The 20,132-nt window shown below is 36.8% G+C and overlaps 1 protein-coding gene across 4 annotated transcripts in view; it reads left to right on the top strand.

Moving 5' to 3' along the window:
• Positions 1 to 12,577, top strand: part of NCKAP1 (NCK associated protein 1) — a 53,608-nt gene extending 41,031 nt beyond the window's left edge. For all 4 annotated transcript variants that reach the window (XM_059475572.1, XM_059475571.1, XM_059475570.1 and 1 more), the window contains 7 exons: positions 5 to 87; positions 553 to 633; positions 1,470 to 1,563; positions 3,101 to 3,217; positions 7,062 to 7,171; positions 9,951 to 10,040; positions 10,598 to 12,577. In XM_059475572.1, the coding sequence (XP_059331555.1) occupies positions 5 to 87; positions 553 to 633; positions 1,470 to 1,563; positions 3,101 to 3,217; positions 7,062 to 7,171; positions 9,951 to 10,040; positions 10,598 to 10,714 (692 nt within the window). In that variant the 3' untranslated portion in view covers positions 10,715 to 12,577. The remainder of the gene's footprint in view (positions 1 to 4; positions 88 to 552; positions 634 to 1,469; positions 1,564 to 3,100; positions 3,218 to 7,061; positions 7,172 to 9,950; positions 10,041 to 10,597) is intronic.
• Positions 12,578 to 20,132: the final 7,555 nt, after the last annotated feature.

Below are 20,132 nucleotides of genomic sequence, written 5' to 3'. Positions count from 1 at the left end.
TCAGCTGTTGACAGTGTTTTGAAGAGAATGACAATTATTGGTGTTATCTTGTCTTTTCGGTCGTTGGCGCAGGAAGCACTTAGAGATGTAAGAAAGAACTGAATATGTTCTGAATCATTTTCATTGTGTTTAACTTAATGGAATGGTAGGATATTTGAACCTAACTGTTCAGGAATGCTTAAAACATTGTCATCTTAAAAGGTTGATGACATGTGGGTAAAATGGCAATACTCAGTTGTAACTGAACTTGGAATTGCAACTTGGGGTGAGGGAATCTGTTTTTTGAGTACTGTTTGGAGAACTGTTGCATTAAAACATCAAATTTAGTTTAGATCATGTTTTCTGTGTTTACTCATTTTAAAGCCTTTTATTTCTCTCCTTCATTGCAAACTCTTATTAGGCTTTAATGTGTTAAATCTACAAACAAATTTAAATGTGTAAAGTAAAACCCATTAAAAAGGAAAATAAGCCCAGTAAAATAATGGTAGTGTCTAACTCATAATTAACATGGGAAGCAATTTTTCTCATTTTGTGCATATTTGTGTCTCTTAGGTCTTATCCTACCACATTCCTTTCCTTGTAAGTTCCATTGAGGACTTCAAAGATCACATTCCAAGAGAGACTGACATGAAGGTAATGTTTGGCTGAAAGGCTGGTTGAGTAGTTTTGGAGTTAACTGAAAATACGTAAGCAACAAGACTTTCATGTTTAGTGTTGAACATCCAGACACAAAAAACACCCTTTTTCTTTTTTTTTCTCCCATTTTCCCCCCTCTAAGAGCTTAGTAAATGTGGATCTGCAGCTTCTTAATGTTCTAGGGAAAAAATCACAACCAACTGATAGAATAAGTACAAGTCTCTCTCTGCCTGTGATCACATTTGAGAACTTTGATAGACTTAAGAACAAAATTTATCAAGTGTTAAAACAAGACAAGGGGAAGAGTGCTGAGCTGCTCCACACTGTGAGCAGTACAGCTGGTAAAACAAAATATTTCAACACTGTCTGGGTGGTTGGAGTTCTGTGCATATAATAGTGACAAGTCTGATTTTTAACTTAAATTGAATTTTTTTGTAAACCCACTGTATGAAATACTTGTTTATAAATGCTGTATTTGTAGATGTTGGCTGATGCTTTAGATCTGGTAGAGAAAATATGTCAGTTTCTTTTGAACATGAGAGAAAGATGTAGAAACAGCTAATTGGAAGTCAGGGTGTTGCTTTGGAGGTAATGTGGGAAAGTATATGAGTTTTGTTTGGCTTGACACAGCAAAATTACCATCTGGTTCACAAAGTACAGACACAGCTGCTCAGTGGAGGTTAGAAACAAACAAAATCTACAGTCTCTGTCTAACATTTGCCAAATCTCTGAAATTCCTTAGTGCCTCAAACTCATTTTAAGCATGACAGCAAAAACTTGCTTCATCATCTTGACATGAAAGCCTTCAGTGTTGTCTTTCTTCTGGTCCTCAGGTGGCAATGAATGTATATGAACTGTCATCAGCTGCTGGATTGCCTTGTGAGATTGATCCAGCCTTGGTAGTAGCACTGTCTTCCCAAAAATCAGGTAACAAGTTCCAACTTCAAAAATAAAAATGTTAAAAAGAGAAAAGAACTGTTTAAAGTGCTGGGTGGAAACTTGTGTATCTTGACTCCTTTGTTTTCCTTCAATCAACTTTATAAATGGCATAAGAGGATTAATTACTTGTGCCTGCTGTTTGTTGGTGTTAGCTTGACAATCTCTTCAAATATGCATGAATGGATGTGCTGACCTAGGAAAGGTTACCAGGTAGATGTAGAGGGAATTTAATGGTGAACACTGCTGTAATTCAACAATGACAATAAGAGTGTCTTGTGAACAGCTCGATCAGTTCTGTTGCACAGATGTGTGACAAATCTGTCAGCTAAGTGAGCATTAGGAGCTGAATGCAGCTTGTGAATTTCACAGTATTTTGTTGCCAGTGTGCCCTACAAGTGTTAACGTGAACTTTACAAGGGAAAACAGTAAAATAAACATGTTAGAGAATTTACATTTATCACGCTTCCTCTTTGTTGCTTTAAGGCACTGCTGTGTAAGCTTTTCAGTTTTGTTTACTCTGGCATGTTCAAAGACATGAATTAAGACTCCTGAGTGTTTTTTGATGGTCTTCAGCTTTTTTCCTATCTTCCTTACTGAGCATTTCATGACTTTTTTTCCTCCTGATGTGCTCTGGATAGTTGATGTTAGAATGAGACCATGAATATTTAAAATGGTATATAAGTTGTTTGTTCTTACTTCAATTGTAGTTATTTTGAGAGGGGAAAATACTTTTCAATATTTGAATTTAAGTCCCAAGCACAATTTCTTTGTGCACATAGAAAAAAAAGCAACCCAAAGTGTATTTGTTCTATATACATTATATGTATAACATACAAAAGTATACTATTGTTAGATATCTGGTATCTAAAATGCCATGTTAAATAGATTGTTTTCATTGTGGTACAGCTATGAAATGTTTAAGCTAGGTCAACAAAGAGAATTTCTGTATATTCTCATAATGGTTTATGATCTTGTATTTTGATTGCTACCTTTGGAATTTGAAATATTTTGCTTTTATTCACTTTTCATAGACATAAATTCTGCATGTCAGTAATTGCTGACTTTTTAAAAACTGATCTTAGGCTAATGGGTGATAATGCTGCCATTTTTGTAAGCACAAATTGACATGAGTGCACCATCACCTTCTGTCTTTTGCCAAAGGGAGATGCAAGAGAAGTTCTTCCTAGCTTACAGCAATAACTGGATTTATACCAGCATGAAAAGATCACTATTGTGTTCATCATATTAAAGGCTTACTAACTAAATCATGAGAAGTAATAGCATGGCAGTGGCTTCTTTTTCTTTTCCTGGATAACAGACTGGACATTTTGCAGCTCTGCTCTGTTTCTTTTGGCAAAATTGACATTAATATTCCTCTTTTCACAATACAAACATTGACTTTGTTGGATTTTGCTTTAAATTTCAATTTGATCAAACAATTTATGTTCTAATCTGCCTGCAGCTGAAAGGAAATATTTCAAGATTATTTCTTTAATTAAAGAACTTTCTTATTTTTGTTTTTTAGAAAACATTAGTCCAGAAGAAGAATATAAAATTGCTTGCCTTCTAATGGTCTTTGTGGCTGTGTCCTTGCCCACTTTGGCTAGCAATGTGATGTCTCAGTACAGCCCTGCCATTGAAGGTAATGTAGAGTCAGCTCAGTATTTGCTGGGAATGCTGTCTTCAAGTGGTTCTGGAAGTGTCTTGAATACATTCACCTTTAATATTTAATTTAATTATATTTAATTTTATATTTGTATATATTATATATATGTTTATATTTATATATAAACATATTTTATATAGAAAATTATATTTTATTATATATATTTATATTTAATTTTATATTTGATTATAGTGAACAAATTAAAAAAGCAGTTAGGCTTAATTCAGGCAAGTTTTTCTGAAAGTACTTTAAAAAACATTTACTTAACTCTTGTCTGAGATGACTTTCTGTGAAAAATTAGTTTGGTACTTGAAATTTTCAGAATAGTTCAGACACTGCAGGGGGCAATCTTGTCCTAACATGGAATCATTCAAGCACACATTCTGCATTAATGAGAGTGACACTATTTAATATAAAATATTCTACTAAGTATTAATGTTTTCATAATCTTTACATTGGCCTTGGGCCAGTCACACAAGGTGTCCTTTCTATATTTTATGTGCTGTGTTCATACTGCCAAGCATAAAATTTTGGAAACAGAATCTGGAAGGTGTAAGGGGTGAACAGAATTATTTCCTACACAATAGTTCAGCTTTATTATTTAAGAAAAAATAATCTTTGCCTCAACAAAATTCTTTGCACGTAATCCACAGTTTTCTTTCTCTTTTTAAGTTGAAAAAAGGCAGTACTGTTCAAACACACTCAAAAGTCACCTTTTGGCTCTTCAAGCTGTTTCCTTTGTGATGTGTAACATGACTCACATAAAGACCATGTTTATACTGCTTCCATTCACTGGGATGCATGTTTTCTTTAATTAGTTTTGAAACTTGCATTATTTTTAATATGCTCAAAAATTGTAACTCACAAAGTAAGTGTAAACTGGGTTCTGAATATTAAAGTGCCAGGAAGATAGAAAAAATTTTGAAGGCTTTCTGTGTCACTGAATGTAGTATGTAAATCATGTTTTTTAGAGACACAGGATTGTTGTTTTACATGGGATTAATCAGCCTTTTCTTCAGTTTTGAATTATTAGGGATCTGTTGACTCTAGTTGCATTTTAAAACAGATAGCATAGCCATCTCCAGTTGTGGAAAATGTTAGATAAATCTGATGTATGAGTAGAACTTGAATAATGCTTTGAAAATCAGAGAATTTTCAAGTTAAAAGGTTTTTCTGATGAATGGGGAGAGCAATCTGTAACCTGTTTTCTGTTATTTGTGCTCCTGTACTATTTCTGTTGCTCTTGGCAAACTTTTTCCAAGTCATGATACTTGAATAAAAATCTTGGAATATAGGTTAGAGCAGGCAATATCTAATGTAATTGATGAGGTGCATGGGTAGAAACTTCCTTGTTTGAAGATTATCAGGTTGGCTGTCTTTACTCAATCCAAATGAACTTTTTTGTATGTATGTAAGATCACATCTCTTAAAAAATTACCTATAGTTTTGTAAAAGAAATCCTCTGGGAGCACTTCCAGCTGCCAGTTTCTCCTTCAAAGGATCTTACCAACTCTAGAGTCTCAAAACCTGCAAGGCTTGCCAGGGGGGCAGTACTAAAAGTTTTACTGGTGTTTATATTTTCACATTTCCCCCTCTGCAAATTAATTGCTAAGAAAATGACAGGCTAGCTGGAGGCTCTCCAGCAGGTTAAATTTCAGGTGGGTTTGGCTTCCTCAAATTTCCTCTCTTCCCAAAACCCTCAGCATGCTAAAAACATGACTATCATGTTTTTAGCAGGCTGCAACAACAGATAATTCTTCTGTTGAAGATAAGCAGATATTCTTCTGCCTGTTTTATATCATGTAGCTTAAAAATTCCAGTTTATGTGGTTTCATTTACATTAAATAACTCTTAAGATGAAGTCAGGCAAAGCCTTGTTTCAAAGTGAGCTCTTAAAATATAGTTAATAGATGACATGAAGCTGTGGCTGGAGAGAAGTTACATCTTGCACTCAAATAAGCCCATATTAGAAGTTGTTCTGTGAGACATGGCCTGCGTATTACATAATTTTTTACTGAGTGAGGTCTTATTGAGAGGAAAATGTAGCAAAAGGTATACATAAAAAATGTTCACTCTACAAAAATAACTGAACAAACAGAACAGACTTTGTCATTCCTGCCTTCCCTGTATAATACTACTTTTTCTTGTGTTCTACCCTTATTGTAGAACATCTGGCTTGAAACACTTAATATAAATGGTATTTCCAGAATGTGAACTTAATAAATTCTGCTTTATGAAGTAAATTCCCTGGACAAATCCTGAATTAATCCATCAACGAGTCACAGATTTGAAGGAGTTTCAGCTTTCTAATCTGGCTAGGCATATCTCCCAAAAACAGACAGTGCTTGGACAGCTGTAGCAATGTCTGTATTCCCTCTGTCTGCTTCAAGATCAAGTCTGTTTCTTCCACTAGTTCCAGATAAAGGCTCAAAGTCTTAACAGACCTTTACTTTTATTTCCAGTACAGAATTTGAACTGCTAGTCGAATACCAGGCTAGAAGTCTAATTTATCAACGAGAGGGTAGAATAGAATACTAGTCTGCAAGAGCCCTGGTTCTTTTCTAAATATTTGAAACCTGTTGTGAGTTGGAACACAGCAGTTCTTTTGCTGAATTCCCTTGTTGATGCTTTTTCTACAGCCTGAGACATAAAAATGAAATCTCTTGAATAAAATGAGCCTCTTCAAAGACAAATACAAATTTGAATCAGAGTTAAGCAAAACAGATTTTCTTGACTGATGTTCATGTAAAAAATAGGAGACAAAGTTGGAGTATCAAATGTGGGGGCCCTGCTGAAGGAGATCCACAGGGATCTTCTCTGGGACCTACAGGTCAGCATATTCACAGACCACCTGGATGGAGGGGCTGAAGAGTGAGGTCAGAAAAATCTATGTATCATGTGAAGCTGTCGAAGATAATATAGGAATGAAGAGCTGCAGAGAAGTATGATACTGAGTGAACTGGGCAATAAAATGACAGTTAAAAGTACTTTTAGGTAACAATAGTGATGTGCATGGGGAAAAAATTTATTTTTCTCATGTGGAGTGATGGGGTCCGGCTGACCTCACCATTCAAGCATGAACTTGAAGTGACTGAATGAAAAGATGAGCTCATTGCTCAACAATGGTCAAAAAATAAGAATCAGCATGCTTGAGTACTTGTTAACTCCTTCAAAGACCACCTCCTTTTCATATGTTCATGCTTGCCTAAGATACTTGCTCAAGTGTATATTAATTTTGTATTAAAGTGATATATTTGACTTAATTTGCCTGGAAGAAATACCAGGTTTACTGAGTTCTTCTGCTCTTTGTGAAAACTGGTGTCATTTAACCATCTTCCAGGGCTCTGAAGCCTGGGTGAACTTTAGGCAAATGTTACATCTGAAAGTGAGCAATAGAACACCTTTGTTCTTGAGTACCTGCAGATCTGTCTGAGTGATACTGTCTGGGCATGAGATGTTCATTTACACAGAGGGGAAATAGTCAATTAGCTTATGAAAATCCTATCTTTTTGGCCTAGTCAAGTGTTAACACTTTAAAGTTTTGTAGAAACCAAATAAACTTCCAATATATCCCTTATTTCTAAAAGCCCCAGGTTGTTTCTCAGGTTGCTGTGACCATTAGGAGATGGAAGGCAGAGGTGTATTTTGGTGACTTTCCTGATAGCAAGTTTAGTGTGGAAGAGTTCCTTGCTCTCATTACGTAAGATGCTAAAAGTCCTCCTTTCATTGTCACAAGTCTCTTTAGTATTTGGTGATATTTTCCAAAGAATACTGCCTTTTCCAACATGGTGCTGAGTTGTTTTGAATGTTTTTTGTTTAGGGCATTGCAACAACATTCACTGCTTGGCAAAAGCTATCAATCAGATTGCTGCAGCTCTGTTCACCATCCACAAGGGAAGCATTGAAGACCGTCTCAAAGAATTTTTGGCTGTATGTATAACTTTATTCCATTTATTAAAATGTACTGTTGGTTTGGGATGCAATGCAATTGATTTAATAGAAACTGCTTTTGGTGCACAACAGACTATTTTCTATATGTTTCTATATACAAGTCTATACATAGATTAAATTTTGCAATAGTTCTTTAAAAACACTTGTGTGTGATGTTGGAAAGTTAGAGGAGCAAATCAGAGCAAGTGTCATAATTTTTTTCAGTACAATCTTTAGTATTTTAGCACATACTATTTCTCACATTGTGTGGCCCATGAGTGGGCAAAAAAATACTCAATGCATACAAAATCAAAATTCTGTCTAGCTGATTTTTCCCATGATATACCGGATACTTTATTTAGTTACCTTCTTTGAAAAAGTAGGATAAACTTCAGGTTTGAATTTTATCCTTCAAAAGGTATTGTACCTTTTGACATGCCTGCTCTTCTTAAACCTGAACAGCCAGGTAGCAGCATGTTGAAGAGGTAGTTGGGAAGAGGAAATTTTTTTATGCCTCAGAGTAGACTGAAGATGAAAGCTACTGAAATCCTTAGTGATGCTTAGGAAAAAAAATCAGAAGTTTTTAGGTCATGGTGACCTGTTTTAAATACATTTTGGTGTGCTGCTTGAGTAGAAATAATTTTTTTTTAAATGACTCCTGATTAGGCAGTACTTAAAGGAAAGGAAAGGTTAAAACACAGCATCACTTTAAATAAAAAAAATTACTATTGATTTTGAGTGGGTTTTGATTTTTCTGTTTGACATTAAAATATGTGGAGAAAAAGCCCCTTCCTCTTTATTTTAGGTAACTTTCTGTAACTAGAAGTTCACAGAAACAATCTTTCTCTTTTTTGGTGGAAATTCATTGCATTTTGTAAAACAGAAAAAACCCCTTTGGCCATTGACCTTGTCTAATGCAAGTGCTGGATGTAAAACATGAAAGAGAAATGGTTGTATCAAGTTGCATACATTTGACAAGTGAAGAAAACCAGTATAGTTTCATGTGATAAAAACACTTTTGGTATGAGGTTTGCATTCTTTCAGTGTTTATGGACTGCTTTCAGACCACTGCTTTTACTGCACAGACTATGACTTGATGGTTCAGATATTTTGTTAATCTTTCTTTTTTAACACTTACTGTTAGTCTGAAAGAAAAACAGTTCTCTTGAGAAAGAAATTACTGCTGCTGATGATCTGCTTTCCTGTCCAAGTTAATTAAATATGAAAAAAACCTTAGGAGGTTCTTTAATGCTGATGAGTATGTACTGTGTATCTTTTGAAGTACACATATTAACTTCATATGAAAAATTGATTCATGACAGTTTTTTCAAGAAGAAGGTTGTGAAAAAAGCTGTTTTTAAAGTTAGTATTTTAATTTAAAATCCTTTTCTGGTAGACATGTTGTTTAGGAATGTTGTGAAGGCCGAAATGATGATTGTACATCTGAAAGTTGGAAGGGGTTTCTTTCAAATTTCTATAAGGCATGAAAACATGGTGTATCAAGGCATCTAACAAATTAACTATTTTACTCTATTTTATTCTGTGATCCTGAGCTTGTAAATACCTAAGTACATGTTAGAAGTTTTTAGGATGTCTTCTAAAACTAGGATAACATGGTTGCTGATGGCAATGCCGTTTTCAGCCTAGAGATAATATTGATATGGGGGGGTAACATAAAAGTGGATCTTTATTGGAGCTGCAGGGACAGTTATGGAAAAATGTCCCCAAAAGCCCACAGAGGGTGAATACAGTTTGTATAACTTTAGCAAATTAGCATAATTGACAAAAAGCATCAATTAGGAGGACAAGTGGTGATGCAATCACCCCCCATCCTGGTTGAGTTCCCTCTCTGGAGCCCTCCCCTTGGTACTAGCTGTCCTTTGTTTATGAAAACGTGTCTCAAAAAGTTGTTCTCAACCCTGGTAGCCAGGAAGAGCCATGATAGCGCAGGGGCCTTGTGCCCCCAGGGCTTGGAGCTCTGGAATAAGTTTTCTGTCTGGGGAAAGGGCATGGAAAAGAACTGGCAAAATGAGCTAGAATACAATAAGGCTACAGAGCTCCAAATATATGTGTAAAGAATACAGAGAATACATAAGGAAAAAAAAGACAAAAATCAATAGTCATCATTTCCCCCCTTTTAGAGACTAACAAGACACTACCTTCTCTAGTCTCTACTCCATATTTAATCCTACCACCAGTTTACACAATTGGCTACACAGATGCTAACTATAACTACAGCTACTATGAATATTTTTTCGTCCAGGCCCAGTTTGGCAACAATGAAGTGAGTGTATACTGAAGGTATATTGATAAAGTATTATTCATTGACAGTTAAGATGACATTTCTTCAAAGCTACTTCTGTTGCAAAATGGGTAAAATTTCAAGCAATAAAAATTTCTATCACTTAAAACCTTACAAAAATGTAGTAAGTTGAAGTGTATATTGAGAAGGACAGAAGTGAGATCTTGATCTCCTGGGAGTTGTCATTGATTTCAGGAGACATCGTAATTGTCAACCAGTGATTACAACAAAAAGTTCTCTGCAATGAATTAATTCACTTTTTATATTAAAATAGCATGTGTCATTAATTAAACACTATTAGGAATAAGCCAATATGGCACATTGAGACTAAAGGCCAGTGATGGTTCATGTGCTCAGGATTACTTTCCTTTGTCATTATTAGTACAATGATGAGTCCATTGGCTTTGTCTAACAAAACAGCAGAAGCTCATCAATGCTTTGTTTTATTTATTGCTTTGAAATACTCATTTTGTATAGCTTGCATCATCCAGTCTACTGAAGATTGGCCAGGAGACAGACAAAACAACTACAAGGAACCGAGAATCAGTTTACCTACTACTAGACATGGTGAGCATTTGTGTGGTTTTTTTTCATTCCCCCAATGTGCATTTGTTACTGCCATCATCCTTTATTGCTCAGAACATTTTATCATGTTCAGATAATTTTCACTGTTTGCTTAGTACTTACCATACATGTAAGAATCAGTGTTCAGAGTGTGTAGGAGAGAATCCTCTCTGCTCAGAGGATTTCCTCTCAGTATCTTTTGGAAGATAACTACTTATATAGGAAAGCTAAATACTTGCTTTGAGAAGCAGTGAGTTTAAATGTAGGGAGTTTAAATTTAAGGGGTTTTGTAAGTTGGGGGTTTTTTTTTGTATGTATTTATATGTAAAGTTGTGTTTAGTTTATTATAAGTAGATAGTATCTGGGGAAATACTATCCCTAAAAATATGCTGTACATATACTAGGGAGAAGCACTGCTATAAACTTGGTGCAATTTATTTTCACTGTGAAATATGTGAGTGGTAATGGGATGCAGGCTGGAAGGATCTACATGAAACAGATTATCAGTAGCAGGCAGCAGAAGATGCTCTGCAAAACCTTGTGTTTCTGCTATTTTTCAGATTGTGCAGGAGTCTCCATTCCTGACAATGGATCTCTTGGAGTCTTGTTTCCCTTATGTCTTGCTGAGAAATGCATACCATGCTGTCTACAAACAAAGTGTTACATCCTCTGCCTAAGTATCTACTTACTGGAGATAAGACATAGCACGCATCTGTGTGGCCTCAGTTTTATCTGTAAACTGTGGAGCTATTTTACTCTATGGCCTGATGAACAGTTTTGTGAATTATAAATTTTTTCCATAAAGTTGTATTCCTAAACAGTGGTTTCTTAATATGGTTGTACTACAATATAAGCTTGGTTGATTTTAGGTTGCACACTTACGGAAAATTTCTTTTCTCATTCCTTTCTTTATTTTATTTTTTTTTTAACTTTAGAGCACCAGTTATGTTTTAAAAATACTACTTCTGCTATATGTTTTTTGATATTGATCATGCAAAACAAAAATTGCTTGTTTATTTCCAAGAAGAAAAATGTATGTAGTGATTATTTTACATAGAGTAGCTTTCATCTGTGTGTAAATTATTTCAAATAGGGAGAGTTACAAACTTGTACCTATTGTTCTTATTGAAAACAAATATTGGATGTGCATTTCTGTGAAGTAATTACAGCATTTCTAGTTTTATTTTGAAACGTTCACCAATCTCCGTACTATGACACTATTTAACATTAAAAATGTTATAGGACTGCTTATCCTACAGACAGTGATCCTCTCCCAATTCTCTTAAACAACTGCAAGTGGTGGTGTTTGTATAAAGCATAGTGGAAATTTTTTTTAAACTAACTTCTGTGGTGCCCTATTGGCATTAACACTACCATTGTACCCTGCTGTATAATAAACATTCTTACACATTTATCATATATTGATAAAATGTTAGCCCTTAACCACTTTTTATATGTTTTAAATTTTTGAAATTCAAGTGTACCTTCCATAACATACAATAAACACTAGACTGTATTATCTGTAGGTGAATTATTTTTAATATAAATGTTATCCTAGTATTTTAAGCTTTAACTGTGCTGTTGTGCATTGATTTACATCTCACAGTTCATTAAATATCAATACTTAGAGCTTTTATGTGAAGACTTCTTTTAATCCTTCACCTTTTGCCTTTTGCGATAGCAAATCTTGTAAAAGGATGGAAGAAGGAATTAAAAACAATGTTAAAAATGTCACTTTAGTGCCATTATCCTTTAAATCTTATTTTTACATAATAAAGCAAGAAAAGCATTTATATAGTATGTAGTTATGCCAGTTGTACCCATAGAAATAAGTGTATTGTTAAAGTATGAAACTTGAAATACTCCTAGAAGGGGCGAATGTTGCTAAAACCGTAACATCAGGCATGACTGAGACAGATGTATAATAGTCCCTTTTTTATCAGTCATGCAAATTGGCCTTGTAGGGTAGCATGGGCTCATTTAGCCTGAAAGCTGACCAGATGGTTGTGCTCTGTAATCCCTGATGTATAAAGCTGTGTGTTCCTCAACAGGCTCTGGACATTGTATAGAGCCCCTGTTCTTGGTGCAACTTCTGTGCATGCTGGTAACTTTTTCTCTTATGAAAGAGCTGTTGTGTGCTCAGTTACAATAGCTTCCTCTGTCCAGAGGAAAAAAGTACTGGAATAAAATTGTCCTAAGGAAGTAAGACAGTACATCTATATTTTTCCTAATTATGCATTTTATGTTCTAACTATGGAAGTGTTTTTAAACTGATAAGTTAGTACCATAATGAAGAAGTTTGTTCATAAAGTAATTAGGTTGAATGCAAGACTTATGAGTTCTTAAATATTACTCTGTAATATTTATAGTCTAATACATTCAAATGTTCTGATTTCAATTAAGATTTTGATTTTGATGTAGCCTTTTGTGGGAAAACAATGCCTGTTTTCAAGATGGATTCTTGAAAAACTCAAGTTTAAGAAATAACTTTTGTGCCTTTCATATTTTAACAAAACAATTATATGTGTCTATTTGCCTCAGATCCCAGATTTCTGCTGTCTGTGATGTTAGTGAACCAACAGAAAACAGGTAATCAGTGATAAACAGGTAATGAGTTGAGTATCTCTGCAAGAAGCTGCTTCTGACACAGTTGGATTAGATTTAGGCATGAACCTTTTAGACATTTCTGTGGGAGTCCTTACATGTGTCTGGCACAGAAATCCCTGAGGTGATGCCTCTTTAACTACACTACTCCTTTTTAACTTGGGCAAGATCAGAACAAACCACACAAGGGAAAAGCTGGGGAAGAATCATGTGGACTCATCCATGTGTTGGTTGGATTTGGGCAGGGCTGGAAGGGTTTCCTTGTTTTGTTCTTGCTGTATTTCTGTTGTTCCTGCTTTCAGCTGAGCAACCACAGGACTGTTTAGGGTTCAGCCTGCTCATGGAAGGCAGAGCACGTCAGGTCTGGTTCTCAAGGCAACCTGTGTCCATGCACTGCACAAACTGTCACAAGCCTGGTAGAAGGAAGATAGAGAAGGAATTTTTCCTCTGGAGCCTGCAAGACCATGTCCACAATTTAGTAAGTTCAACACTTGCCACTGTATGTGGAGTCATCTCAGGTGGCCTTTTGTGCCATTACAAACAAAATGTGTTTGTAATTCCTGGAGCACGAAGCACAGATGGCTGGGCTGAGTTGGCCCCATATGGAGCCAGTTTGGATCAAATGTCTGATTCATGGGGGAGGGTTTTGCCTCATGTGAGAAACAGTGCAGAAGAAGAATGTCCTGTTGCTGCCCACAGAATTATTTTTATAGTTTAAAAAGATCTGTCTGCCAGGACAAAATATTATCAGTGAAAGCAAGGGCTACTCCTGAACCTTTTTTTGCTGTAGTAATTTGATTTCTATATAGGAAAAGGAATTGGTAGCACTTGGACTGTACCACTTTTTTTACACTAAAAGGCATTCTCCCAGAAAATGTTGGAATGAGGCCAGTGATTTGAAGAAAGATATGAGCCTTCTTCAGCAGGTCGTCATGGGCTTGTATGACTTGAAAACTTATTCATTCCAGATTCAGGAATTTCAGACCACAAGTAAATATGCTTGGCCTCTAAACTGCATTTTTTCCAAAAGCTTCTCTTGTCCTGAGATTCAGCATTGTGATTCATACTAAAAACCAAACCCTCAGTTAGTTACTAGTAACTTACAAATTCCTTAAGGTCAGGTATGTCTGAACTAATTATGTATTTTTTCTTTCCTGTAAACTGCTCCCTTGAGCTGAATGAAATGCCAGGCTTGGAGTTTAGGTGTAGCAAGTCATCCTGTTCAATCAGTGAAAGAGATTTTTTTTTTAGACATAAGCTTCAAATTGGTTTCACATCCAAATTCAAGCATCCTTTAACACCATAGTGCATTTTGGATACAATACAAGTAATTTATTGCTGTTGTATTCACTACTAAATGGGGCTGATAAACTGAGGACTGGAAGAATACAGGAAAGTGCTTCCATTTCAGTCCTTGTGGCTTGCCCTGAAACGTGGACACAGCTGGCTGTCCATAGCAAAGTAATTGACATGGCAGCTACACACATATATGAATTGGTTTCATGGGGAGGAATGGTTTTCAGTGTTGTCAAATAACCAGCTTTCAAAAGTACTGAAGTTCTACCTGTATTCTTCTGTAAGTACAATTTTTAAAAATAATTTTAATGATAAAGCTAAATCTTCCCCTGAAAAGACAGAACTTTTTTACTTTAATTGACCACTCCTTGTATGCTTTTGCTATTTGTCATGTTACAAAGTCTGTAAATATTTGTATTAACTCATAGCAAAACCAAAATGTCCCCCTGACCTGTGTCCAAAACCATATTAATTTGCTATTAGTCATGCTTTTTCTAGCACTCCTGGGTCAAAACGACCTGTTCACTAGATATGGTGTCAGTCTGTCTTAGACAACTCAGGAAAAGAATTTGTGAGTATTACATTCAGAATGAAAAGCCTCTGTTGAGCTTTAAATGACGTAAGGGTATTTTAAATAATTTCTCATGTAGACTTTAAGGTTGTTGCCCTGCTCATGATCACAGTAATCTCATGAAGTGCCTTCTCACAAAAAGTGAAGGTAAGCAATCAAAATGATACTCCCACCTGTGTGTAGAGAGATGCGAGCTGCAAAGTTATCACAGCTGCAAAGTTATCACAGCACAGTGTCAACCCCAGTGCTCACAGTCCAGTTCACTTCCCACTGACCACAGACTTTGCTGCTCACATCATGTGTGTACCAGCACGTGGGAAAGACCATATCACAGCCAACCTGCAAACTCTTCTTGCCCTCTCTGCCCTTGGCATTAGCCTTTGAGTCTGGCTGAATGTGAGGGAATCTCGATGGGCACTCAGTGCAGAGAAGTCTCATGTTTGGCAAAAGCAGTAGTCCTTAATACAAATTCAGCTGTCTTTTTAACAGTAAGGACACAGTCTCAGCAACAATGAAACAATTGCTTGCATAGTCACCCAAAGGAAAGAAAAGTATCAACAAATGCATTGTAAACTGAGACTGTTGCAATTATGGTGATACAGAAGAGGATTGAAAAGACAAGGGAGGTAAGAGGGGAAAATGCTTATCACAGAGCCAGCAGAGAAGTTGGGAAAGACATTGCTCAGTGACTCTGATTCCATTTTGTGACTCTGAAGTCACTGGATGTTTTGTGGATCAAATCTATATTGTATCTCACAGACTTCAAAACCACATTTAAAAATTTCAGCTGATGTATCCTCTTTGTTCCACACTGCACATGAAGCAAACTTATCCAGCCTTAGGACTATTTGTAAATAAAGGATCCTTGCAAGTGTAAAACTTTTAGGTGTCTTACCATGAGCTTTTGTTTGCCAAGACCAAGTCAGCAGAACTGGATAGGACCATCTCTCTCATGCCTGCTTGTCAAGAAACACTAAAGGAGGTATATGCTGATTGGATTTAGTTCCATGTATGTCTAAACTGGAAGATGTTGAGTGTTACAGTGAGATCAGGTAAGTGAAAGATTTCATCTCAGCAGTTTCTTATTTTGGATAACAAATCACTTCAAAGGGCTGAGAAAGTGGGTTGAGCCTGTGGCACTTGCTTTAGAGGTAACTTTATTAGGAGAACAATTGCACCACTGTTTCCATAACTTTTTTTTTGAGTGCTAAGAAAATACGTGAACTTTTATCTAGTAAAAACTCAAAAACTAGTATCAAGGAAGTTACAATGCATTTGAATTTTATCATATAATACTAATTATTTGCTGGCTAATCCATGGTCCCCCAGGCACTGGTTAGAGGTGGTCTCAGTCCTTTGGTAAGGGGTATTGGGATCCTTCAAAGAGAGGATGGGCTCATTGGGTATTTCATTAGTCCTTAATGAGCAGGTAAAATACACAAGCTTTTCTAAGTCACAAAGAATTGATCAAGTTTCTTCCTACCCAGTTAAACTGGCAAATATTTCTATGTATGCATGTGAGCTGCCTTGCTACAAAAGGATTTGTTTTCAATTTTAGTTTGCAGGCCTGTGGCTTCAGGGAGAGGGGAAAACACAGCATTGTTGTAAGAACAAAGGTTTTATAAAGGTGGGGGCAAAAAAACCCCAAACAACACACCCTACCCTGAGAAAAGCTTTTTGGAAGGTTGGTTTTATGGAATTTGTAAAAGCAATGCTAGGGGAGGGACAGCAAAGTGGCCACACTTAAAACCTGTAAATAATTCCTAGAAAAATGCCACTAGCTTTCCCCCTTGGTATTAGTTGAGCTATGGAAGTTTTTTGAGTAGAGAACTAAAGTAACTTTAAAATATTTAGTACTCAATAGTATTATCTTATTATTTAACCTTTAAAAAAATAGTTAAAAATCTTAGTATCATCAGGATATAATTGGAGAAAAATAAGCATAGTAATAATTTACTGGCTCTGATTTTTCTTATACCACAACTAAAGTGTGTATGGGATAGAGAACTCAAAGTCCCAGACTTCCCAAAATGTCCCTCAAATCCCTTTTGAGGGGGGTAGGGCTTCAGCATAGCTGAATACTTCAAAGGACTGTAAATCATTAGATATGCTGTGGACTGCTGCAAGGGTCTAAAAGATCTGGTAAGCAAGTAAAAAGCTTCTACAGAAAAATAATATTTTCTAAGAGATTGGACACTTATTTTAGACTAGGCTGTGGATTATATTAATGTATAATGGCTTCACACTGAAAGAGTGTGTGGATTTATGCTCATAGACCACCTGCTCTTCCTTAATTTTGGGATATTTTTCTACTTTCATTGCTATCTCTCACAGAAGTAAAAATAAAGTGGCAAAACATGGAACAGCCACAGCAGACACTGCAGCCTCAGTAATTCTCCCCAATTTTAAAGCTTTTCAGTAAATCAGAGATGGGATGAGAAATTGAGTTGTGAAGTTAAAAATAAGCAGCCAGGAGCTACTCATGTGAAAAGGCCAGCTGTGCAAGGGTCTGACAGAGCACCAGTGAGCATACAGGTAAGGCAACTGGGAACCTTCGTCTGGGAGAATTAATAATTTCTCTCTCTGGGTTAGCTTTTTAACATGAAATTGTTTTTACAGGGCTAGATTTCATAGTTTTCAGCTTGCTGGAGCACGTGCTGTTTGTATGGCTCAGCAAGTGTGTAAGGAGCTCTCAGGAGAGGTGATTCTTCTCCCACATTTGTTGAGGCTTCCATAGTGAACCCTAAGAGATCCCAATGGCTAAAAACATGAGTAAAAATACACAGAAACTGGACTCGCTGCAATTTATAGGTATTACTTGATCCTTGGTGCATCACACCCAATTAGCTCCCACTGAAATGAGCAGTGAGGCTGAGTTTCAGCACCTGGTGATGGTGGGCTGGTACTGCAAAACTCAACTGTGTATACAGGGCTTATTTTTAGGCATGGGTGTGATTGATTTGGCACTTCATACTGCAGGGCACTGCTAATAAATCTGGGTAAGCAGTAGCAGAGGCAGGCTCAGGCCATGGAACCAGAGAGGCTGTAAATCTGAAATAGTGAATTTATGGTTTAACAAAATTAAATTCAGAGTGGTTATGGCCTTTAAGCTAGGCCTCTCAAGTTCTTTCTGCAGGAGCCAGGCTAGAAATGCTGTGTAATGTGTAGGGTATTATAGACCTCTGTGGGTTTGGGGTTTTTTGTCTTAAACTCCATCTGGAAGCAATTATAACTTGGAGAGGGTTCAGTGGATGTGGTTGTGTCTCTGTCGTGGCCCACAGTGGGAGAGGAGGATGTATTTTTTATTATCCTCGTGGTCATTGTAATAGGGTATAGCGATTTGTCACATTAGAGTAACAAATTGAATGCATATTGAAATCGAATGTCTGTACATAATGCCACCACTGGTGCTATCTCACAGTCATAAACACTTGAGCAGGAGTTTAAAGCAAATAAAATTAGAAAAACCTGTATGTTAGCAAGCAAAGCAGCCAAGCATCCTCCTCTGTGTCCCCTCCCATGCAGCAGCAGGACAACCAGTGGAGCAACAAGTGCCTTCAGGACACTAATTACATGTCAATCAGTGCTGTTAAGTGACTGTGGATGGTTGTGCATCTTTGTCCTGGGAAATTGGTACATTAACACGATGAGGAACAGTGGAATTACGTGAAAGCGGAGGTACTTTACTCTGAAACACATGCAAATGCTTTCCCAGTTTGAAGCCCAGGAACTTAGGTACTGACCAACTTTTATGGCCTCTGAATTTAGGCAATTTAATTTTAAGCTATTTTAATGTAGGCAATTTAATTTAATTTTTCTCCAAATTTAAGATGTGCTCTCATTTTTAAGAAAAAAATGGTAGTGTCATCCCTTGCTTTAAGTGACTGCACCCTTGGTGCTAAACCAGGGCTCAGGAAAGCTGTTGGCATTGTAATTCAGCTGCACAAGGAACAGGAGTATTTCTGTTCCACCACAACCTCTTGGCTCACACCTGCACGATATTTTACAGTGAAAATGAGCTGGGAGAGTTTGGGGGAAGGTTGCTAAGACACATCAGGAGGTTCAGCTTTCTGTCTTCTGCTCTAAGTCCCTTCAGCTTAGTGCTTTGAGAAACTTGCAACTTGCAATACATCTGGCACTGAGTTCCTACAGAAACACTCAACCAAGTTCCAGTGTCCAGGTGGAAAATCAGCATTGCAGGTAGCAAATTTCAGTATTGAGAAGCTGTAAACTCTGACATGACCATAAAAATCTGGGAAAAATCCTAAACAGCAGACAAAATCACTGCAAAATGAGACTGCTGTGGGAGAGATGTGCCAGTATGTGTCTTTGTGGATAGACTTAAAGCCTGTAATACAAAATTGGCATAAGGTTGTCTTTGAAAAGCATGTCAGTTAGGTTTCTTGGTGTTTAAAGATAAAGCAGCATATTTTCATAGTCATACTACTAATTTTACCCATAACATGGATGCAAACACTGGGCAAATAGGTTATTTTTTCTGGGAATTCAGGCACACTGGCAATTTGAGAAAATATTACTATGAAAAAAAAATCTAGAAGGCATGCAGACCCCAAGAGCAAGGGATAGTTAATAATGGTCTGTCCAATAAAAACAGCCTCAAATATTAGAGTCTAAAAACTGCACTAAAAGAATCTTTTCTTCCTTGCTACTTCCATACCATCCATGGAGAAGCCTGAAAGATTATTAGAATAAGTTAAGAGTCCCCTGTGTTTTATCTTCCTGAGGGAGTTGTAACAAGACCCTGGCTGAAACAGGAAATATACAATAAATCCCATTTTTATGACTCTGTAAGTCAATGATTTTATGGTTTTAGTAACAGGCATGTAAGAAGTATTTTAAGGTTTATTTTTCAGTGAGTTGCATGGTTGTTTTTGGTTTGTGGTTTAGTGTTTGTTTTTCTAAGGCAGTGTTTGTAAGCAAATTAAGTCACATGTAATCCTGAGATTGCCAAAGAAAGATTGAGGACAACAAAAACCTGTTCTAAAGAAGTATTTTTCTCAGCTAGTTTTATTCTTGGGCATGTCCTGAATAGGTACAGTCACACCTGCACGTTTTTTCCACCTGGAATGGGCAGGACCAGACCATAAAGAAGGCTTGGTTTACAAACAGCAGCCCACTGGGTCCTTGGGCAGCCTGACCCAAGGGATGATGGAAGCTCCCCAAGCACAGAGTGAGCTTGCATCTTCTGTAAACACTGCCACAGGTCACTGGTCTGAGGGGTCTGGCAGAACATACAAGCTCAGAGTGGAGAGATGACTTATTTAATGTCACCTAGAGCTTACAGACTAATGCAGGCTGTTCCCTCCCAGTGCTAATGAAGTTTATGGTATCTAAAATACAAATGTGCCTGCACACAGGCCTCTGCATCTTCAGGGCCAGGAAAAACAACACCCTTCTTCTGCTTTTTTTTCCCTGATCTCTGATTTTTCCTCTCTGAAATTCATAGAACCATACAATGGTTTGGGTAGGAAGGGACCTTAAATATAATCTCATTCCACCACCTGCCATGGCAGGGACACCTCCCACTATTCCAGGTTGCTCAAAGCCCCTTCCAACCTGGCCTTGCACCTTTCCAGGGATGGGGCAGCCACAGCTTCTCTAGG

Source organism: Ammospiza nelsoni, chromosome 7, assembly GCF_027579445.1.
Source record: "Ammospiza nelsoni isolate bAmmNel1 chromosome 7, bAmmNel1.pri, whole genome shotgun sequence".
Lineage (NCBI taxonomy): Eukaryota > Metazoa > Chordata > Aves > Passeriformes > Passerellidae > Ammospiza > Ammospiza nelsoni.
The sequence above is the reverse complement of the archived record's forward strand: the minus strand, read 5'-3'. Positions and strand labels throughout refer to the sequence as shown.